Source organism: Hoplias malabaricus, chromosome 2 (assembly GCF_029633855.1).
Source record: "Hoplias malabaricus isolate fHopMal1 chromosome 2, fHopMal1.hap1, whole genome shotgun sequence".
Taxonomy (NCBI): domain Eukaryota; kingdom Metazoa; phylum Chordata; class Actinopteri; order Characiformes; family Erythrinidae; genus Hoplias; species Hoplias malabaricus.
Window position 1 is genome coordinate 30,378,271 of NC_089801.1, and position 24,469 is coordinate 30,402,739.

Here is a 24,469-nt window from a genome sequence, read left to right on the forward strand (position 1 = left end):
TCCCTGTCCGTCTGGCAAATCTCACTTTGATGTGAGTGATATTAAGAAAAAGGATTATTTCTGATGCTATCTCTGGTAGAATGTGATCATAGCCTGGTTGCTCTGGTATGAAATGAGATTGGCCTAGGTAGGAAGTCACCCTCCGATCATCCAAAGCTTCCCTAGTGTTCCTCCAAGTGTTTCTAAATACATTTAATAAATAACGTATAATTGCACTTATACATAGTATTAAATTAATATTTATACTAACCCAGTCCAAGACTTTGAAAACTTGTTCTGAAATTAAATTTGCCACAGATTCTGCAATAAACCTGTTTGGAAAATGGCTGCCCCATGTGGGGAACACACTCTGTGGAGTATAATTTGGTTCATTCAGGGACAGCAAAGCTGTTTGATCTGTCAACTGTTATGATGGAAAAAGTGACAGATTGGTCCTTTAAGGTCAGTTACGTGTTGCAGAGTAAGCAGAGCGCGTCAGAGAAGGAGACGAGGGCAAAACACAGGGCACTGTGCCCTGATTATCAGGAGAGATTTCACTTCCTCCTTCCTTGTGACATTGCTGTATCCCATATATAAGAAAAGGTCCAGGACCAAGGAAGTGCAGAAATGTGGTGTGTTTATCTCTTTGTTACAAATTAGTTTTGCCACACTTAATGCGTAAAAAATGGACTTGAGCGGTATAAAGCCTCCAGAATTGAGCTGTGATGCAGTGGAAGTGTAATCTCTGAAAGAGCTCTTAGTACCAGACCTCACTTCTGTTTCCCTGAACTGCTGATAAAATTATGAATCTGCGTGTGACACATCTCAATATATCCCTTGATATGAAATTAACAACCTAACATTATCACTGCCTCTGATAACGATGAAGTACTTTAGTCAGTATTTAGCCAATGAGTCTCTTGCTGAGAAGGTAATGACTTAAAGGAACACTAGGTAGTATTTTTACTGTACAGCTTCAAAACAATTCTGATGGTTCACTGACCTCTAATAGGGAGAATAGAGCTCCTGTTTTTGCTACTCTGGGCTCAGCATTGCAGAAACTGCACTATGTAACATTTGGAAGTTTATTTATTTATTTATTTTTGGTAATTTGTAAGCTGTGTTCTGTTGTTTGACTGCTTTTTACTGGATCTGATTTTTACACCAAAATATAATTTTATGTATTCTATAATTAGATATATTTTTTATTACTTAAGTTGTAGCTTAGCTGCTACTTTTATGTTTACTTCAACTTTTATGTTTCTTTTCCAAGCAGGGGTGGTGGGGGGTACTTTTCCTATAGTCATTATTTTGAGTATGGATTTACGTACCCACCTCTGCCAGACATGTGGCAAAACACCCACAAAGAAGACTAGAGAAAGAGCATATATTTTCCAGTCCAGCCTCTTACATTAACACTTCATTTGAAGTTGATATTTATACTCCCCAAGCAGGCTTTGTCCACCCAGCTTAGGGTTTCACCCCATCACTCTGCAGGACTGCAGCTATGCTCAGATTACGCTGAGGCAGGTGTGCCAGTGGAGGGTTCTGGTAGATGACTCAGGCCCCAAAACACATGGTTTTAATATTCTAGCAATATTGGGCACTCCCGCGGTAAGGTCATGACTGTAATTGTAATGTTTATGATGTAATACTTGTAAGCTTTTATATTTAATTCATGAATCCACTCATCATCTGTAATGACTTCATCCTTATCAGTGTCGTGGTGGGTCCAGAGCCTATATGGATTTATTTGGTGCATGGCAGGAAAAGTCCATCACAGGGCATCAAACGATCACTCAGTCATTCACACGTTCACAATCATGGGCAGTTTCACACCAGAGCACCTGGAGGAAACCCACACAGACAATGGGAGAACACAACTCCCAACGTACAGTGACCTGAGGCAGGGTGTGAACTCAGTACCCTTGAGCCTTGTGTCAGGGACAGGGCCTGATGTGCCACTCATGCCACCCAGCTTCTTTAGTGCTATATTTAAATTAGAGCAGGAACTATTTGTGTAGCATAACACAGGAAGAGTGTCTGGTCAGTTTCTCTGTCTTCTGATAAAGGACTGTGCCGTTGTGTAAGAGGATGTGGAATTTGAGAGTCTGGCCAAAGTCAGGTCAGTTTCCTGAAGAGAAGTCGGTATGGATTACTCTGTTTGCCTCTCTTAGTGCTAGGCTTTCCCCTTTCTCCCCCTCCCTCTTCTTGTTTTCTGTCTCTCTCCCTCTCTCTTTTTTTTGTTACTCTTATAGTGATTAGAATGACCATGTTATACCAAGCATAGTAATTTCCCTGGGAAAATTTCCCCAGGGAAATCCAATGGGCAGATAGTGAAAATGGTTACCGTAATTGTGAGATAATTGACTCATGTTACAGATGCAGCAGATATTCAGTACTGGGCAAAAGTTTTTGGCACCTGAGAATATGAAATTTAAAAAGCTGTATGTCTGAGCAGTAAAAAAACAAACCAAAAAAAACAATATGTGACATTTATTCATTGATTCATACATTCATTCATTCATAGTCTGAAACCGCTTATGCAGTTCAGGGTCGTGGTGGGTCCGAAGCTTACCCGGAATCACTGGGTGCAAACTGGGAACACACCCTGGGGTGTGTCCTAGTTCTTCGCAGGGTAACACACACTCCAATCCACCAGCCAATGTGTATTCATATGATCAAAGAGAACACCTGGAAACAAACTTTGTTCTACTCACTCACAACACATCTACAGTTTTTGGAAAAAAATATTTTTGCTTTATTTATGTTTTTTTTTTATTGTAAATATGTGTAATTTTTATACAAGCGTCATGCTTATTGACAAGATGCATTATTTTAAATAATAATTGGGGTCAGACAAAAACCTAGTGTATAATAATGGTGATTGGATTGTTAAACACACTTTTATTATTTCAGTTTGCATTATTAAGAGCTTCAGTTATGGACTGACATCCATTACAGCATGCTGCCATCAGCTCATTGCACTCGATTTTAAAATGAGTTTATAAGTATTGATATTGACAAAACCAAGCAGTTTGTTTGATAGTGATGTCATGTTCCTTGTTTTTCTGTGGCTTTTTTTTTGTTCATATCTATATTGGAATTATATCATACCAACCAAAATTAAAAAAATATATTATGATATAAATTTTGGCCATAGCGTCCAGCCCTGGGTGCCTTTTTTGCCCAGTACTGTACATTTTTACAACTGTGGATGCACAACTTGTGTGTATATATACTTTACAGGAAATAAATGGAATGATGTGGAGCAACTGTAAATGCATTTCTTTCCTCTGGCTGCTCTGGTTTCCTCCCTTCAGCCAAAACCACATGCTGGTATGTGGATTGGCAATGCAAAAATGTCCATAGATTTGAGTGTGTGATGCCCTGTGATGGTGGACCATTGTGTACCTGCCTTGCGATTAGAGTCAGGCTCTGAACACTGACTTTGAACTGAATGAAGTGGTAATAAAAGATGAATGAAAGTATTTACCTTTTGAAATGGCTTCATCCTCATCAGGGCTGTGGCAGGAGAACCCCCTGGACAGGGTGCCCATCCATCACTGGGCATCACACTCTGACCTAGTCGCCCACAAACTGACATCTGGGAGCAGTTTCGCACAGCAAAGTGACCTAGCAACTAGAACTGCCGTGATTAAAGATTATCCTGTGCTGTGATTTATTGGGACTTCATACTATGATATGCAGTATTACTTTATTCTGACTCTAGTGTTATACTTCTATTTGTCGGCTGAAACCGACCTGAGTTCTTCTTTTTGAGGCTGCTACACAACTTGCAAGTTGAGTTGATTGGGGTTTGATAGCTGGATGATGAGTAGCTATGAGATTTCAAATATGATGTAGTTCCCTGTTTCACAGCGAACTTTCTGGCACTGGTTTTGTATACTGTCTTGTCTAAATTGACTGGCCTGCCCTTTTCATTTGGTTGAAGTTGCAATGGTTTACTGCCATTGTTTTTATTTTTTAGAAAACAAAGACATTCAACCATTCAGCAGCAGTTCAGACACTAATAACATGCATTTATTCAACATGATACAGGCATTAAAAACCTTGAAAATAAAGTGGAAAACATATACATCACAGTTGTGATTGCCTGGTCAATGGCGTGGTATTACAATATTGCGCTTATTGCGACAGTCCGCCTGTGGGAGGAAACTGGAGCATGTACAGGAAACCCACACCGACACAGGGAGAACACAGCTCTCCTATCTCTCCCATCTCTCAACAGCCATTGACTAGAGGCGAAAGAAAAAATGGAAATTGGGCTGTTAGATGGAAAATCCCAGGATGTGCCTGGTTTTTATTTTGAAAGAGGAATGTAGTGTTGGCTTCATGGTAAGTACATCATAAAAACTCTGATAACAACATCCTAAATCACTAAGGCCGTCCAGCTGAGCGTGTGTGTGTGTTTGTGTGCCATTGGCCTTTTGTATTGTTTACCCTCAGAACTGTGAGAAAATCTGACAGTCTAAGTTACTCCCCCTGGATTACGTGTCTGTTAATCTCTTAAATCTATATGTATATCTCTATATCTTTGAGCGAAAACCACAACACACATTTCATTATGTGCCAGGTCAGCTTAAGTGGAGTTTAAGTAAAATGATTTTCTTGACATTGTTGCAGCTCACTGGCGAATTGTAAGATTATAAGTGATATTTCCTTAAGCTTTAGTGTTTATTTTATCTGACTTCATTGTCATGCAGTAATAATGAGGCACTGTTCTGATGCCAGCAGTATTAGTTATATCAGCAACAACTGCACTGGATACTTGTAGTAGACTTTACTGAGTAGTTCTCATGAGGAAACTACGGATGAGCAGCAAAGACGGGTGGATGATCATGTGAATGATTGTGTATAGTTACAGGTGCCAGATTGGCACCACTTGTCCCAGACCCACGAATCCAGTCTTTTGGCTACAGTGAGGGAGACAGAATGCTTACCATTTCCTTCTAGAAACCAGTTCTTAGCTGTTTACCTCCTTGTACTGTTTTCTAATAGCACCTCCATGATTTGTAAGCTTGAGATTTTTATTAGACGTGAAGCATCTCATGGACCTGGCTCATAGCTCACTCATTCACTCACTTCCATACCTGTGCATGTTTAGGAACCACCAAAGACACTTTGATCTCACATAGTAACATAACTTACAATTTATGGCAGCTGCAGCCAAAACATGAAGCTTTTAAGGCATATAATTTATTTTATTTATTTTTCCTGTGAATATATTGAATTTTGGTGACTCTTCAGCAAATGTTTCAGCTTAAAGATTGTAGTCAATGGGAAAGACATGTTTTCAATGCCAAAGCTTGAACTAGCCTTGCTTATTTGACTAGCAAAATACTGTTGAGACCAGTAGTATTGCCAAACCAACTTTTCTTGTGACTTTAAAGAGAAAACAACAGAATTCAATCACAAGATGGAATCACATGTATTAAAGCCTGTAAAACAACAAGTGCACTTGCACTAGAAGCTGGTACATTATGCTATTGGAATGGTTAATTTATTAGTTTTTTTTTGTATTTTATAAATAGTTTTTTTAAATATATAAATTACAGAATAAAAAGCAAATTAGAATATGTTATGTCATTATAATATTTTTAATGTAGTTTTTTAAATAACCACTGCTAGTTTCCTGGTGTATTTAGTTCATTGTAACAGATTTTATGTATACATTTTTATTTATTTTCTATTTTTGTGAGAATGTAAAGAATAATGCTGTGTTATTGTCATATCACCATGATGGTTAACAATCATCGATTACATTAGATGCAGAGTGAATTAGCCACACACACTCTTACATCATACCAGTCATATTTTAATTTTCAAACTGCCACTTGCAAGATTAAAACTAATTCTCGTAACTGCATTTTATGTTTGTTTTGGCAACCATTTCGGTTGCAGCCTGCTTTGCTGCCTGACAGAAATTTTTTTCTCCACGCTGGGGATTTGACCTAATTAGAGGCAATGCCAGATGACCCTGTGAGTCAGCAAATAATATTGAGAGAGAGGAAAGTTGGAGTGCTGTATTAGATTCTTAATTGCAAATGCATTTTTTTTGTCTAGGACCAGGCTTAAACTAGACAAAACATGTTTTGTGAATCTTTGTGAATCTTTGCTGCGAGCCTATTACAAATTAAAAGCCTGCTCTCTGCTGTGGCCTTTTTGTTCTTTTGTGTACTATTTGCATTCTCTCTCTCTCTCTCTCTCTCTCTCTCTCTCTCTCTGTGCCCACTTGAATGTCACGTTTTGTTTTTAGTGAATAGACATTTGTCCTCTGTGTTTTCCAAACCAGCCTCCATCTTTGCTGCATGTGGCTGTGCTTTGTGTATGTGGCCTAGGCCATGTTTAAATAAGGCTGTTTTTCCCCCTGTAGATTCATTTGCCTGAACAGTATTGTCTCTCTATATATTTTGGGAGGTCTTGTTTGTTTAAAAAAAAAAAAACCCAAAATGGACGTTTGACTGTTTGCAGTGTGATGAATTTGTTAAATGTACTGTTCCCTCTTACAGTAGAATAACAGGACTTGATTGACACTGCTTTTATCATTTTTATTGATTATATATATTGTAATGGAGTAATTTTGAAGGCTTAAAATCTTAATATCTTTCTGTTTAATGTCAGAGCTCACTCTCCTAATGGCCATTTCTGTGTGATCTTCAGCCAAATTTTAAGAATCATACTTTCAAATACATCCAGCTAACAGAACACTTTTTACTGCCTACGTTCTTAGTTGATCTTTCTAACTAACCTGAGTGTGTTGTCTTTCAGATGAGGATATAATCATCTGATGGAGCTGAACAGAGAAGAGGTACCACTTTATGTGAGTATCAGAGAGAACAAAGCATCACGTTTCCAGTCATCACTCCCTTTTTCTTTCACTTTAATTTGTTTACAAATATTTATTTTTAGATTTTCTATATGTTTCTGCTCTCTCTCACTCTCCCTCTCTGTTTGTAATGTGAAATTCTATCCTGTTTAGTCTTTTCTTTCTTTCTTCCCCTTGGACCTGTCCTTTCATTTCGTCTGCTTGCCAAATGGCAGCACTCATTTATTTGAGGCTTTTACCTGTGTGTGTCTGTGTTGGTTTGTTTGCCCGACACACTGTGAGGGTCTGTAGCTAACATTCCATCCAAATGATTTTGTTATAAAAAAGATGTTAGCTACAGAAAAGGAACTTTTTGCTAAAGTTTAAATGTCATCAATGTCATATGACAGAATTTTCAAGACAATTCTGTGGAGGGAAAAAAGGGAAAAGCTCAAAGGAAGTTGGTGTTCTCCAATGCCATTTCTTTCCTTTGGAGAAGTGAAAAGTTCAGAAGCTGTCAGCAAAGTTGGTGTAGCCTACTGGGTGGACTTATAACACCTTTCCCAGTCTGATTTTCCTGCGTCATTTGGCAGCAGACTTATTGCAGCTGGACATGAATGTGCGCACATGTATGTTTACTGTTAAACTGATTAAACCATTAATTTGAACCCAACTTTAAACTAGCTTTAAACACACTCTGGAAAACAGCAAAAACAGTGAAAATAAAAAAGAGCTGTTGTACTGTTGCTCAGACAGGAGGAGAATACTGCGGTGTTGCTTGATCCTTGTGGTATTTGGACCAAAGCATGTCTCACATGTTTAATTTAGATTATTTAAGCCACATTTAGGGAAACCAGTTGGACATTTTAATATGAATATTATTCTAATACTGAATTACCTTGATATTTTATGCTGCCCTCAGACCCTGTCAGAACTCATAGTTTTGCTCTGTTTAGTGTGGTTAGACTTACTACAGGTTAAATAACTGACCAAAAGGATAGCATTACGTATTGATTTATGCCCTTCACCCCCACGTTGTATGGTCAGTCATTGTATTACACACACTGAGGCACACTCAGTCATTATTTCAATCATTCTTTTTCATGTTATGGAACAGCCATTATATTGGAGCCTAGTGGCATTTGGGATGTATCTGAGATCGTGTACTAAATCTAACATGGCCGCCTCCGTGTGGGAGACCCGCTCTCTGGAGCACATAATATTTAATTCAGCATCTTCTGAGCATGTTGGTTTTTCATCTCATGTGAGCTACACTTTTAAAAACAATGATCACTTCCATAAATATTTTTTGCTGTTTGTTTGGTGCTGAAAATGCTCCTTTAAAGCTGAACAAGAGAGCTTCTCTCCAGCTCCATGGCCACAGTGCGAAAGAACTGCAGAGCGCAAGGTGTGTTGGTGGTTCTTGTAGTCTGTGTGGAAGAATGTGTTATTGCAACTGGATATGTTTAGGGTTTATAGCAGACTCCCATAATGTCAACTCCCAGCTCATGGCTCAATAGACAAATGGCCTCATTCACTGGAGCCAAAGGGACTTTGTTTGTGAAAGTGTGTGTGTGTGAACGTCAGTGTGAAAAATGGCCAATCTATTCTGCGTTAAATGCTTTCAGGTGTCCTTGAGTTTTCAGTAGGTCAAGAATGTCCTCCTCCTTTCTCTGTATGTTTCTTGCCATGAAAATGTTATACAACACTTGTTCGCAGAAGTGAAGAGTTTGTCTTTTGAAATGTGCCTTCTAATTTTATGTATTGTTTAGTTTTGCCTCCTAGTTTAATGAGTGCTGAATAGCTTAACTTATTACAGTTGTAGACTGTTGGCCAGACGTCATGTGACACCATGTGCGGTAGGCAGCATAACTTGATATATATCTTAGGGAAAATGATGCGCAAAATTATGATTACAACTGAGAGGCTTAACATTGATATAAACTGAATGATTTTTTTTATACTAGAGTTTGTCAACTTGATATTTCTGGGTTTGATACATTTTACCATTTACTGCATGCAATAAATTAGATTATTATTATTATTTGTTTTTTATAAACGTCTGTATGTAGATAATACTATAATAATAAAGGCCTGTAAAATAGCCATGAGATTATTTCTAACAGTTCCTATAGAATCAATTTTCAGTTGTGCGTTAACCATTACGCTAATTTAGAGCGAAGACAGACATAAAACCATTTATTTATTAGTTTGTTTATTAAAAAAAATGTATATATATTTCTTGCATTATGAGTAAATGTGTGTCACCCTGCGAAGGACTAGCACCCCCTTCAGGGTGTGTTCCCGCCTTGCCCCGACCCAATGTGACCCTGAACTGGATTAGCAATTACAAAAAATGAATGAATAAATAAATAAATGAATGAATGAATTTCCAGGAGCTAGCTTCGATCTCTCTGGGTCGGTAGCTCAGTGGGTTTGGTGACAGGCAAGTTTAAGGGGGGAGAAAAACATGATAAACATGAAACTATTATTTACATGTTTTAGACTCTCTCGATGGAGCTGACGCTAAAGCACACGTCACTCAGGAATATTTATGACCATATTCTTAACCACATTTAATGTGATATACAGTTTGTTTGTCCAAATGCCACTTTGAGGTGAGCTTTGTTTCTTATCGTTGTGATAAACTTTGTAAATAAATGTTACCTCAGTTTTTATTTCCTGAGGAATACTAGTATAGACTGTTTGTTTCACTTAAACTTGTAAACAGTCTGCTTCAGTGTGTCCAACATTACTCCCTGGTACTCTGCTCCATATGAATTATGGTATATGTCAGACTCTGCTAATTGTGCTGAGGGAGCATATTAGCAAATCTCTCCCAACCTAATTCGGGAACATTTCACATACTACCTGATACGTACTACGTATTCGGACACACTCTGTCTCATTGCATACTAGATTTGCATACTAACTTGTATGGAAGTATGCCATTTCGGATGCAGCCATTGACTCCCAGCCATTGACAGTGAGCCCTCACTAGTCACACCAAAGTAGAGCTGGACTGGAAGAAGTGAGCAAATGTGTACAATTTTAGCACTGTTTATCCAGAAAGAAATGGAAAGGGACCAGTTGTAATCTGCCTTTGTCAATCTCTTGCCCATTAAGGCACTGTGTAAATGTCTCTTTGTTTGACTGTGTACGCAGGAAGTGTTAAACATTAGTCGTGATAAAGGCAAATGGATTTGCATGTGCAGAGAGATAAGAATTCAAAGCATCCAGAACCTTTAAGTTTTGAAAGCCTCTGAGAACGATAGAGATGTCTGATTGCTTTGGAATTTTTCATTTCATCCGTTTTATTTGAACCATCCATTATTTGCCTGATGTAGGAATGCGAGCTGGTACAAAGTCTATTTTAATGTGAGATAACCCTCTATCTTCCCAGTAATCAATCAATGTAGTGAGTCATATTTGCAGGTTATCAGCGTAATATTCCTGCTGTTAATATGTAGAACATTTGTCAGTGCCCCCCCTGAAGAACATTAAATATATGAGATGTTTTTGTAATATTTGTTTATAGCTGCAACCATAAATGTACTTCAAAGCCCAAGATCTAAGACCTTCTGGAGTGATGGAACTACGGTCAATATATCTGGTATGAGTTGGATAGGCTCATTAATGCTCTTCTGCCTGAATGTGGTTCGATCCTCAAAAAAAAAATTATATATATTGAGAAGAATTATATTAATGTCCATAAACTTCTGTTACTAATGTAGGATGATCTAAACTGTACTTTATAACTAGAACTGTACATTTAGCCTCGTATCACTAAAGCCACTTCTAAAGTATCAGCCAGTCTGTGTGATTTCTTAGAAAAACTCTTTCCTAAGGTGCACTGTGATCAAAGAAAATTTAATGAGCGATTATCTCTAATAAGAGACATTGATGGCAGCTCTGTTTCAGATTCTTAAGAAGATTATGCCCAGGCTCTACAATCTCAAAGATTTAATTTGGCTCTCGAAGGCAGCATTTGTTCTTTCTCTGCTTTCACTTTACCTTGAGCTCAAGCTGCTTAGTCATGTGCCTTGTTTTTCTTTGGAAAGAAGACATGAAATCCATTTTGGAAAATCAATTCATTTGTATTCTCAACATGAAACAGAGAGGCATAAATGCTAAATATATTTAAACAGTCCATCCTGATGTAAAAGCAGTCATACTATTTTCAGAAAATATATAAATTAAACTCATAATTTAATGCAATTTGGATTCTAGCAGGGTCGTGGTGGGTCCAGAACCTACCAAGCCATAAGGTACAAGGCAAGGACACACCCTGGACAGGGCACCAGTCCATCACTCATCATTCCTTAGTATTATTACTTTATTATGTTTGGTCTTAGATTGCCCAGAGGTAGTTTGAACATAATGGTCTATATTTAAAGCTAGGTCTTAACATCAGTATCAGTTTTGGAGATTAAATATTGTTCTCTCTACCTTGGAAAAAGTGTGTTCAAAACCGTTGTTTTCCTTGAATGCTTTTCCAATGTACATAGAAGTGGTACTTGCTTGATGGGGTGCCAGTATAATGTTGACAAGTGGTGTGGTCACTGTGTAAATACCTTTTGAACATTTGTGAGTGCTCCTTGGCTGTTTCTTGGTAAATCCTCTCCAGTCTTTTATATTACCTTCAGGAGTACCTTCAATGAGTTTCCTATGGGGAAACCTTTACATTATATGGATTTCTTAGTGTCTAATAAGCTTTAGGATTAAGCCTGTCACAATAGCCATATTTTGTAGTGATAATGTCGCAGAAATAATTTCGATAAAGCAATGATATTTTTATTTTACCCTGTAAGAGTCCAAACTAAACATAAAGCCGAATTATGGGATATATAAGCAGACCATGGAACCCTTAATTTATTTCACATTTCTTTGCTGTAGCTGATGTAAATAACAGCAGCCATTTTCTAAATTGTATTTCAACGTTATGTTCTTGAAATGAGATCAGAATGGGTCACATGTATCATGGCACAGGTTACTAAAACATTTGAATAGTTAAAGTCTGGACCACACCTTTTTAGAAATGCAAATATGCTTTTAAAATAAGCATGTCTGTTGTCTCTGTGTACTTAAACTTTTCAGAAATTTAAACTGGGGCATTTTAAAGCAGGATGTCTAGAAAAAGAAGACCATGGTATTTTGAAGAGTGCATATGACTGACTGAAACAGTGTTGATACTAAGTGCCGGAAAGTGAAGAAGAGCTAAAGAATGGAGGAATGTTATGAATAGGGTGGGTGAAAAATGAAAGCGAGTAGAAGGGATAGTTCAGGAGAATCCCAGGCTTGTCATTCATCTCCATGTGAAACACTGAGCTGCAGAAAGAGGAGAGCCCTCACTTTTTATCCATTCTCATACCTAACAAGGTTCTTTACCCTTTTTTACCCACCATTCACCATTATGACACAAGGGCCCCTTCGGCAGGAAGTGAGGGAGTCGGCAGGAGAAGTAGTTAAAAAAAAAAAAATCAAAAGAGGGTTTCATGTAGGACCTGGGGAAAGTGAAAAGAACCCTGTCTTGCCCAAGCCACTCCTAGACTGCAATAATGTTCACCACCAGCTTTTACAAGGTGTGTCTTTTGATCCAGGCACTAATAAATGAAATCAGGGGTCTGCATTAGGGGTTATTTTCCACTTTGTGTGTGTAAGTAAAATGCCTGCATTGATGAGAGGGGGAGGGCTTCCCCTTCTTTTCTGTGTGGATGAAGTAGTTCTGTTCTGCACAGGTGTTAGGCCTGTCCACAAGACTGTGCTTATTATATTTGTGCATTCATTCAATGCAAGCAGAGCAAAACGTAGATAGAGAATACGTACAGATACACTTGTTTAAGTAAAAGTTGGCCTCTGAAACTTTAGCCAAACATGGGAAGACATCATAAGGGAGCAATTTATGGTTGTAGGGTTGTAGAACCTCTTATGTAAGAAACTGAATGTGACCACACTGGTATATGGCACTCCACCAATATATGTATTAATGAGAATGCAGCCTTAAGCACACAAACCCAGCCGGTCTGGATCTGTGCCAAAAAATATTTTGCAGTCTAAGCGTGTATGCTGCATACATATCCATTTTGACAAAAGTGAAGCTATTTTTTTTGTTTTGTTTTGGTCATGTGTTCTATACTATCCACAGGCTTTTTAAATCACATATATAAGGCATTTTTATGTCTTTAAATGAATTGTTTTAGAATCTGTTGCTTACAAAGTGTGTTTTCAAAGTAAACACAACAACCACCTATCATTACTACATTATAATTATTGTATTATTGTTATGGACATATTGTGCCCCATATGGACACTACCTGAGTAAGTTTGCTCAGCATTGTGTTTACTTGCATATTTGTTTACACAAGAATGAATGTCACCAATATTTTAGTGACTTGTTCTGTCGTGTTCTCTGGCTTTCTCTCGTCGTCTAGAGACTTTATGTCAGCTAATCCATTCATTCATTCATTGTCTGTAACCGCTTATCCAGTTCAGGGTTGCGGCAGGCCCGGAGTCTATCTGGAATCACTGGGTACAAGGGAACACACCCTGGAGTGGGAGCCAGTTTTATGTCAATTTGTTTAAAAAAAAAAAAAAGATATTTTGCCAATCATATATTTCTTTGTAAAGGGGTGTAATTGTATTATTAAGCTGTTATATTATCAGTATGTCAGTGGAATAAAATGGTATTAAATGACAATGTTATTTTATATCGCAATTAATTCTGGGACAGATCAACCACAAAAACTGTCTGTCACGAGACGTGTTTCTGAACTGAGTTCAGAAATCTTATTGTTGACAGAAAAGAAGAAATAAAACACCAAGAATAGTATAGATTAAGCTATTCTGAACTCTCAGAAAAAGGTACAGTACTAAAAGGTACGTTATGGTCACTAAAATTACATGTTGTTGATTTAGATTTTCTCTCTCTCGCACACACTTGTAGGGTCAGGTGGAAGCTTGTGTGCTGCTTCAGGATTCTCACTCTGTTCAGGAGAACACAGGAGAGTACTATGTAATATTAAAAGGCTCATCTCTCCACCACATCACCGCAGCTCAGAAGAAAGAAGGCTGTTTACTGAGTTTTACGGTACCTGGTGAGTCTTTCATATCATCTATCAGTGAGCGTGTTTAAGGGTCAGTTTGCGAGTTGTGACTAGCTGCTATGATTTGAATACATGAGTATTTCCTCATGAGAATGTTATTGTAAAAGAAGGCTGAGTGTTATTCATTGTTAAGGTAAACACACCAATTTTCACCAGTAAGAAACCTTGTGCAAGACTCTTATCACTACATTCGCCCACATCTTTAATATTACGCTGTTTAATTATGAATGTTGATCCTTGTTTCTTGTTTTGTCTTTCTCCAAGGTCACAATGTGCCAGAGAAGGTCTCCCTGCAGGTGTATTGCTGGAAGGACATCAGCAACCAGGTGACCCTTCTGTCCGGGTCAGAGGAACTCTCGTTGGAATACAAACAGGATAAAATACAGGAGGTGGCCGATCTGCTTGTGTCCAACCCTGACCTCCTGAGCTCATGCACTTACCAGGATATCCGCAGGAAAGTTTGCCTTGGAGAGAGTTTCCAATCTTGGCAGAATAGTTCAGCTATAACGGTTGAGTCTGAGCCCTCCGTCCAAGAGCTACTAGAGGTTACTTTAGGATTTGACCAAAGACTAGATAAGCCCAAAGAGGGGCCACCTGGCGAGGACAGTCACAGTCCAAATGACAGCTCGGCATGCTGGGAGCTTGGTCCTGAGCACAAATGCACATCTGAACTGTGCAGTACCGTAGACGTGAAAATCACACAAGCACTTGCGAACAGTCACTCTTATCTTGAATGGTCCAGCCAAGAGAGACAATTTTCACAAGGTAAGACGATCACACTTGTCTGTCTTTGGTTTGTTTTAAAATCAAATCAAAGCATTAATATAATGGGGATGGGACTTCATAATATGGTTCACAGCAACGACAGCCAATTAGCTTGCTGGTTGTGGATAAAGTCCTGACCGTTTAGCACCAACCTGCTTCAGATCGAGGTCAGATTTTGATCTCACCAGGAACAAACTGGACTATACTTCGTTTGGGACCAGACCAAGACCACCTCCTCCTGAGGGTTTCTCTACGTTTGTTTTGATCCACATCTGAGTGTGATTACGTCTTTCACACCTGCCCAAACGAAGCACACCAAGGGTGAAAACAAAGCAGAGTGTGACTTAACTGGACTAAAATGTGCAGGTGTGAAAAAGCCCTTAATGAAATACCCCGTCTGTATTGTATATTTTTCGTAGATTGAAGAGTACACACTCAAGGCTGTCTTTGCAGTGTGATGTGTAAATATTGCATGGCTTCCTTTATTTATTCAGGCATGGATGGGATTCCATGATTTTATGAGTTTGACACAGTAGAAAGTGTTGCTGAAGGTAAAGTTAATGAAGTTTAGTCGAACTAGTGGTAGTTGCTAAACTTCTTAAATTCTTTGCTTTTTTGGTTAATAAACCATGACATTCCTCTTTCTTTCTTAAAGTGTGAATCATTTGGCTGTTCTCTTTGAACTCTTTGAATTAGTATAGTTATAATTCTGAAAAATATAAAGTAATTTAAATATAGTGCCTAGACTTTTATCTGAAATTACATTCAGTAAACACTCTGCTCTGTTTTTCCTTCATGGGTTTAGAGTGTGCTGGGAGAAAGGATTTAAAGAATGTCTGTAGTCGTGGCTGTAGAGTTCACATGGGACCACTTACATAATGCCAGTGATTGTTAGCGCTAAATTGTGTGACAGAATTAGTGCTCGTCTCTTTAATTTGTCTGTGCAGTGAAGCGTCAGCTTGGATTAATGGTCAGACTTTTCGTAGGGTTCTCACTTCTGAGAGGGAGGCAGAGATATTCATGCTGAAGAACTACCACTGTTTTTGTGACGACCACAATACTGTGGCTACTGGAGAAAGGGACTCACCCAGGGAAATTGCCACTTTACCTCTGTTTGACCCTGGAAATCAAAGTATATCTGTTTTCCGAATGTTAAGTGATTATATTCTGTGTGCAGGGGCGTATGCTTAACCCTAGCATTGTGTACAGTTTTGTGGAAAGAAATAGGCTATGTTTTCAGGCTTAGACCATATCTATCCATTAGAGGATATTTCTGAAGCAACAGCTTTTTTTTGAAAATCCCTGTTGCTCTGATGACAAATTTAAGAAAACTACTCAGTCCTACTACTGACCTGTAAAAATACTTTGAACGTGACTATTCTAATGATTTATAAAAAATTATTTCAAAAGTGGGTAAAATGTGTAAAACACGTGTTAAAGTATTATTCTAAGTTAAAGTACAATTTTAATTTAATTTTTTTTATAAAGAAGTTTTGCATAAAGGGAAGTGTTGACTTGTGGTTAATGAAACAGCCAATTAATTCAGTAATTAAACTAAATAAATAAATAAGCTTATGGCAAAAAATGAAAGAGAGGCAAGAGTGCAGTCAAAATAATAGAGTATACATGTAAACACCTGTGGGATGTTGCTGTAGTAGCACTGCTTTTCCTGAACCTCTAAGACTGACTAACTATTTTTCAAAACAAATGACACTGTGCAGCCTTTGCCACAGGGGACAATATGAGCAGCATCAGCACTGTACCCACCCAATCTGTAGGGGTGTGTGTGTTTGTGTTCAGTTCACAAAGCCACCAAACCGGTTTTCAGGTGTTCTTTGTATTCTTTGCGCAGGTGCTGTAAAAGTCATTGCTAATGTCTCTGCGATGATTAATGAGCCTTGAATAACTAGGGATAAATAGATTTGAGCTCTTATTTTGCTGTGTGGTTCATTGAAGACTTGAGATCCCAAGAATATAATGCCTGCCATAAGCACTTGGAACTAAGAGATTCAATATTACGCAATTTTTGCATGCCTAGATTTGTTGTTAAATTCTTTCCTGTTGATCCATAAATTACATAATAGATTTGCTTAACAAATTATTCTGTCATCTGTTGGCTGCAAGCGCTGTTTCACATAGTGAGTAGTGACTCTAAAGCCTACAGACTCCATTTTCTCAAACTCCGAGCCATTGTCTGGACTTCTCACAACTGTTAAACTTGCCCTGATCCTAAGTACTTTCTCTGTCATATAAACAGACCAGAGCTAGATTCATTGTAAATGGCATTAGTGTGAAACAGGAACAGAAAGGGCCCTAAATCATGGCCTTGTGGTACTCCATGTTTTATTCAAATTCAGATATGATGTTAGGTCTGGTTTTATCAAAAATATTATAAGTGAAAACTTTTGAATTTATACCTGTGGCTTACATTCAAAAACAGATTTGAGGAATGTTAGTATCTGCTAAAACAAATGTCTGTTTTACTCCCTTCAGATCTCCGAAACTGGAAAACACCTATCCACTTAGCCACAAATTTGGGTCTAAGTCACATAACACACTTTTACCTTCAGAAGTCTGTGAATCAGAAAATGACAGCACTCCCCAACAGGGTACAGCTCAGTTCTGTAGAACTGACCCAAAGTAAAGAGGATGAAGAAGCATGTTCATCACCCATGTGAGTTTCATATATGTTTCATGTTAGCTTATATTTTGCAAATATTAATTTAGAGAACTTTCATTCCCAGGGTAACAGCTATGCTGAGCTTAAAGTTTTGATTATATTAGTCCAAATTAAACCATGTCCTAGATATAATAAATAGGCCTGTTGTGTTTCCAAGTGTAAAGCTTTAATTAACCCTTTGTTTTTACATTCTTTTTAAAGTTAGTAATCCACACATTATTAAATATTTATTTATTTTCAAATTATTTTAAGGAACTAGAAATAAAAAACTTCTTCTCTGTTCTGCCCTTCACGTTGCAGAGGGTCAAGGCCAATGTGGATGTCTGAAGTGTGGACTGATGAGTCTCACCTGCTCCGATTCTGCCCTTTGACCAATTCCTTCATGCTCACGATCAAACACAGCACCTATGTAGATACACAGAGCATCATACAGCTCTACAGAGAAAAGTCAAGGGATAAGGAAACACACACACAGGTCAGTATACATCACGTTGTTCTGTACCTTGAGGATCTGGCTTGAAACACACTCACTCATTCACTCACGTTTAGTAGCCTAAAGATGCTTCACTAGGGGGTGCTGTTAATACATGAGTAGCTTTTGGTGCATTTTAAACATACTTATTTGATTTAAAAGTACTGTATCCTTGTTTTTTCTTCAGTGTTTGAGATGATGAGAAGACATGGCTCATTTTGGAACAAATATTATGTCTTTTTTTCCCCCCATTATGTATAATATATAAACATATATTACATACTCAGTGATCTGACGTTGGGGGCGGGGTGGCAGAGGCTGCTGTTTACCTAATAAGATGCATATTGTGTTGTAGGTGCAAGAGGCAAGTGAGACTGCAGAGACGAATAGACAGACAGATGACATGACTCATGGGGGTAAGTTAATGGAGCCAAACTGCTATTTTAGCAATATCTAGAATATTAAAACTAACCTTTTAAAAGTCGAAGTGTTCCAATGTAGCAGAGTTTCTACATTTACACTTTTTAAGTAAACTTCATGCTTAGATTTGGACAGGAAACCTTATTTCTGTAGAATTGGATCAAAAGAGGGAGTGAAAATACAGTAACATTTTCTGGTTGTACAAGAGTTGAAATTACATTTAATTTAGTAGGTTAAAACAGGGCAAGGTGTGTCTTGTTTTATAACCGGCATGTGGGACATGTTCAGCAGAAATGGAGCATGTAATTTGACCATGAGGGCCCAAACATTTGTAGAGAATTGCCGGCAAATACCTGCTGGTCTAATTCTCTGGCTGGGGTGCTCAAAACACCACTTGTCATCTTTTGGATATCTGGAATTCTTGGAGAAAATGTGATGCAAAATGTTTTTTCATACATTTTACTTCTCTAACATTTCTGTAAAGGACTACTTTAGCATGAGTAGGAAAGCCAAATTCTTGTAGACAGACCATGTTTGTTAATTAGAGAACTCTTGTTATTATCGTTTGATTTCAATGTTTACCTAGTGCCATAACAAATGCTTGCTGGTATGTACTGATATGCTGATATAGTATCTAATATAACATCATGTATAACTAATATAATCAGCAGTGAAAGCCCTAGTAGTTACACTGTCTGTCTGTCTTCCTTTGCTTGCTTGCTTTCAGAGTCCGTGTCCCGGTTTTACTTTCCCTGTTTCCTGCTCTTTTATCCTTCTGTTCTTCCTCACTGTTTCTCTTGCTGCACCCCTCTTGACCCCTCTTTGCTGCTCCCTCTTGTACTCATCTACTCGGACCCTTTTTTCTGTCACTCTGAGTTAAGTCTGCTGGGGTTGTCTGGGTACACTGGATGAATTTGGCTCACGCAGGACATTGGTTGGGTGTAGGATGAGGATTTTTATATACACACACACACACACACACACACACACACAGAAAAGCCTTTGTGAGACGAGTGAATCCGGGTTTCCCAAACATGTCCAGTGTCAGAGCATTCTTTTCTGGGTGGGCTGGAATAGACTGAGGGAATGACTGTATATTGTTAATGATGAAAAAAAAGGGGAGAACACTTGGGGTAGATTCCTTGTCTCTGCTTGCTCTTCACTGAATATATTGATCTACAGAACCATCAGTAGTAATTCTGATACTGTAGTAGGCTACTTTATCTATTGTGAGAGGTCAGCAATGCGTTCCTTACTTCAAGCATATGGGGTGTGGTAGTTGGCCCTGTTCAGAAGGGCCTATCTGGATCCTCTCCAGAATGAGCCTCTGTTTACTATGAAGTGTGAGTTCCCAGGAATGAGAAGCAAGGAGCAAAAGCTTGGTTTTTAGGCCTTTTTCGCTCTGTACTATTTCTTCTTCATTTTTAATCAGTACTTTTTATTTTTTCACTGTGTGTGTTTTATTTATCTGTACACTTTCACATAAACGTGATTATAGCGCTGTCATATCAGATGCTCAGATGAAGAGGCGGGGCAATTCTAATGTACCTACCATCTTTGTATGAAAGACTCATTCTAACCCATATCGTCAGACTACTTAAACTGATCACAAAAGAGAAGCACCAGGATTTTGTTTTGGCTCGTATTTATTTATTTATTTTTACCAATATATTCAATGTGTTATTAAAAGAAATTATTCTTTTAATCACCAATCAACAAATGGGGTCTGATCAGGAAAAAAAAAAAACACTTGAAGCATCTGTCTTTTTGTCCTCATCATAAACAGATGAGATCTGATCAGACTAAATCATATTTGTGATGAGGGCTGGTGCTGCTGGTTTGTTTATTTGTTGTTGTTTTGTTAATGAAGGATGTGGATCCTGCGGGTTATTTCAGGGCGGAGGGGTGTTTATACCAAACACAGTTAAGAAAGACTGGATCTGAAGAGGCCTGGACAGTGTGGCAATGTAATTAGATATCAGTATTGATTGATAAGACCATAAGCCAACGAACATGCTGATTATCAAGTCTCGGGGCAATTTCACACATGAAAGTCTGGGTCAAGATCTGAACAAAGATTTGTGTTTTCTTACATTGCATACGTTTGTTCTGGTAAGTTTTAATTTCACACTGCTATTTAGTAAGCAGGCCTAAGAACTTTCCATTATATTCCTATGTCCTGTAGAGAGCTGCGTCTCACATTGATTGATTTGTAAATGAGTGTGCATCTAAATTAACAGATTCAGTTCTACTATTCACTACTATGTATTTTTGGGGCAGGTTAAATTTATAAAGGATCTAATACAGAATTATATGCAATGATTAGGCTACATAATTACCAGCTCTTTATTTGCATTTTCAATATTATCATGGGTGTGTATAATATCGGAAGGATAACAATAACAAAAAAAAAAAAATCCACATATCAGCATATCGGTAATTGTATATTACCTACCGATATATTATGCATCACTATTTTCTACTCTTCTTTGGAGTGAACAGAGTGAGTAATGAATCACCTGGTTAAATACATCAGCCATCCAAAAATGTGTTTTCACACAGCAGATGAACCATGGCTTGGTTTAATTTGACCTGGATCCAGACCACCACTTATCTTCTGACCAGATTTTGGTCCTTGTGCAGACCTGCAACAATAACCGTTATTTGTGATTGATTTATTGTCCCACAAATAATTGTGATAAAATATTATTGTCAATTTAATAAAATGGGCGCAGCAGGTAGTGTCGCAGTCACACAGCTCCAGGGACCTGGAGGTTGTGGGTTCGATTCCCGCTCCGGGTGACTGTCTGTGAGGAGTTGGTGTGTTCTCCCCGTGTCCGCGTGGGTTTCCTCCGGGTGCTCCGGTTTCCTCCCACAGTCCAAAAACACACGTTGCAGGTGGATTGGTGACTCAAAAGTGTCCATAGATGTGAATGTGTGTGTGTGTCTGTGTTGCCCTGTGAAGGACTGGCGCCCCCTCCAGGGTGTATTCCCGCCTTGCACCCAATTATTCCAGGTAGGCTCTGGACCCACTGCGACCCTGAATTGGATAAGAGGTTACAGATAATGAATGAATGAATGAATTTAATATAATGTTATACCACTGAAGAAAATAATAATAATAGATACAGTGGCATTTAATGAGAAAATATATAATGTCCATGTTTAATAAGATATAGGTAACAATATAATTATTGACACAGACCTATCCTTGGGTCCGGACTGTGGTTTGAGCAATACTTCACCTGTGCTAATTTGATTCCAAACAAAGTGATAAGTCTGTAGGTCTGGACCAAACAAGCTATGTGTGAAAGCACCCTCAGTTAAACAGCACTTTGTCTGACACACTGTGACCAAACTGGTGGCCGGTTTTTCTTCTGACATCATGGTTATCAGTAGGGTGTTTATTCCTAATTACTACAGTAACATCCTCGACACCTTTGGAAGATTTAAACTTTACTGTGGAAGCTTTCTTGGAGGATTTTATTGCGTTTTATCACAAGAGCATTTCTGATACTGAGTACTTAGTTCTGGATCACAGACTCTAACTCCTCCAACAGGTAATGAATGGTGCTTCATCACTCCAGAGAACACAGTTGTGATGTTATGGGACACACTTGGCAATGACTATAGGGTCATGTGTGACTGCTATAGAATCTAGATCTTATATTCTTGACAGTGCTTTTAGGAGATATGGAGATTGCATGGACTGTCCTCACAGAACTGAATGTTCTACTTTTTATTTGTCAACAGAGCAAATGAATATAGTTAGCCAGGGATATATTTTTACCCATCATTGGATGTGACAAGAACAGAGACAGACGAGTTAAAACAGGTATCCACAGGTGGTGGAAAAGGTGTTGTAAATAGAATGAGAGAAAAACATAAGAGGACAAAACATCGAGCTGTGTTGCCAGCAAAAGCAGATTTAGCCCCCCAGATCTCCTGCACTTAATGCACACAAGCTTCCTGTCATTGGTAACCATAGCAATTGCTGCTTTACTGCTCTGGCTTCGATCCAAATCTGTGTGTGTGTGAGAAAGAGAGAGAGACAGACACTTTACTGCCTTCTGTGATCTGTTCTTAATTCATAAACACATTGCCTTCAATACTTGGAGAACAAGTTCAGATTTATATATACTTTTTGTTTATATGTTTACAGATATAAAACCCTATTACAGTATGTATATATGTATATATTTTTTCTGTTATCTGATATCTGTGCTTAGATTTCTATGATCTTTTCTACACTTGGTGTTGATGTTGATTTTGTGAAATGGATTGATTGTAGTTGCAGATTTAATCAGCCGGACGAGTGTGGAGGACTCCGCTCTGGTGGACAGCGTAAGTGTCTGGGTGGCTGTTTATGAAGTAAATTGCATTAGTTAAATGACAATGCATGTTTCAGTCTCTTCATCTCTCTTACAGTTAGAAGTGGATGCTTTTATCTGCATTTTATAAATCTTGCCATGTTTTAATGTCTAATAAGCATTTAAAAATATGACTTTATTGTTATATGTGTAGCTATATCATTTTATATTTTTGCTGTATGTGTCTTATATACAATTTTGCCACAGAATGCTTCTATATTAAATATTTTATTAAATTTATTTTATATTAAAGTAAACACATCATATATATACTTTAATAGATTTTAAAACACTGAAAATACTGCATGGTTTATTGTTGTTTTGTTAAGTCCATATAAGGATTATTTATTTTTTTTTATAGGTATTTGAAGAGCAGCTTGTTCTTTCTCTGGATGAAGACGATGAGAGTCCTGCTACATGCAACTCCGGTATCTATTTATCTTTTCATCTCTTACTCCACTAAGGCTTGGCATGTGACTGTGAACTTAAGTACCATTGAAAATAGCACCAAACATTTTTATTTTCATTGCCTTTTGATCTTCCAGCCCAGCCTGAATCACATTGTATTATGTGTATAACACATTATTGTTTTTCGTTTTATGTAATTAAAGGTATTTATTAGAGGTACATGGGTATTAAACGTTTTTAACGCTATTCAGTCCAGACCTAGGAGCACAAATGTATACCCTGAGTTTGAGAGTATGCTACTGGCAGACCTGAGGTTGCTAGTGCATAACTGTTAAACCTAAGAGTTCAAGTGTTATATTGACTGCCCTGAGTTTGTGAGTGTGTTTCTGCAGGCCTAAAGTTACAGGTGTGTTGCTGACAAGCCTGAGTATGTTGCTAGCAGGCTTGAGGTTGTGAGCATGAGGTCGCTGGCATGCCTGAGGTTGCAGTTGCGATTCTGGCGGCTATAAGGTTGCGGGTGTTATGTTGGCAGGCCTCGGGCCGTGAGTGTGTTAAGTTTCATAATTCATAGTCACTGTATAATAAGCCAGTAGTTGTAGGGTTTAAATATATAAGCCTGCGGGCTTCTTTTTGCATGACCTCTTAACACTCTGCACACACGTGAACACACTGTCACAGACAAGCACACAAAAACTCAGCCAATTATGCTCAAACAAGGCACAGTAGAGAGTGTAAGGATGCTGAGCTGGAGAGCGCTGGTCGCTGTGGAGATGTAGAATTGTGCAGATGCTAATTTCCTGCAAGCTGTTGAGGGTGACGACTGTAAGAAAAGAGGGTCTGTTTAAAACAAGCAGTGGGGGGAGCACAAGACTGCTTGACTGTATTTATTTATTATTAGTTTTTTCTTTTTACTGCTGAGAGTGGAGACTGAAAATTTGCCAATGCGCGCGCACACACACACACACACACACAGACACACCTCAGGTCTGCCAACAATGCAAACACAATATATAAACCACAGAGACATTTATTATTGTAGCTCCCTGAATTCATTAATTCATTTACTCCGACTCATTTTCTATTACTTCAAATAAACATCGCTGCAGTTAAAACTAAAATCAGTCCTACATTATTCTTGGAAGACAAACATGTAAAAAGTGTTCTAAAGAAACAAGGACATATTATGTCTTTTATGCAAAGCACTGTTTAGCACACCCTGGTGGAGCAGTAACATGAATATGGTTCCAAGCCAGTTCCAAGTGGTACTTTACATGTATAGATCATACCATCCTTATTTACATACTAGTACTGGCCCAACCAGCAGTCTAAAACTTCACATACTTCCTGATATTTCCATAAAATCAGTTGAATTATCATTGTCTAAACTCATTCTTCACAATTAACCAATATTTACTATGCAGTCACTAAAGATATGTATACAGC

The 24,469-nt window shown here is 38.1% G+C and overlaps 1 protein-coding gene across 2 annotated transcripts in view; it reads left to right on the plus strand.

Moving 5' to 3' along the window:
- Window positions 1-24,469, plus strand: part of arhgef28a (Rho guanine nucleotide exchange factor (GEF) 28a) — a 74,453-nt gene that overhangs the window by 2,017 nt on the left and 47,967 nt on the right. For both annotated transcript variants that reach the window (XM_066658516.1, XM_066658517.1), the window contains exons 2-9: window positions 6,772-6,823; window positions 13,752-13,902; window positions 14,176-14,676; window positions 17,170-17,350; window positions 17,657-17,831; window positions 18,184-18,244; window positions 22,540-22,592; window positions 22,980-23,046. In XM_066658516.1, the coding sequence (XP_066514613.1) occupies window positions 6,791-6,823; window positions 13,752-13,902; window positions 14,176-14,676; window positions 17,170-17,350; window positions 17,657-17,831; window positions 18,184-18,244; window positions 22,540-22,592; window positions 22,980-23,046 (1,222 nt within the window). In that variant the 5' untranslated portion in view covers window positions 6,772-6,790. The remainder of the gene's footprint in view (window positions 1-6,771; window positions 6,824-13,751; window positions 13,903-14,175; window positions 14,677-17,169; window positions 17,351-17,656; window positions 17,832-18,183; window positions 18,245-22,539; window positions 22,593-22,979; window positions 23,047-24,469) is intronic.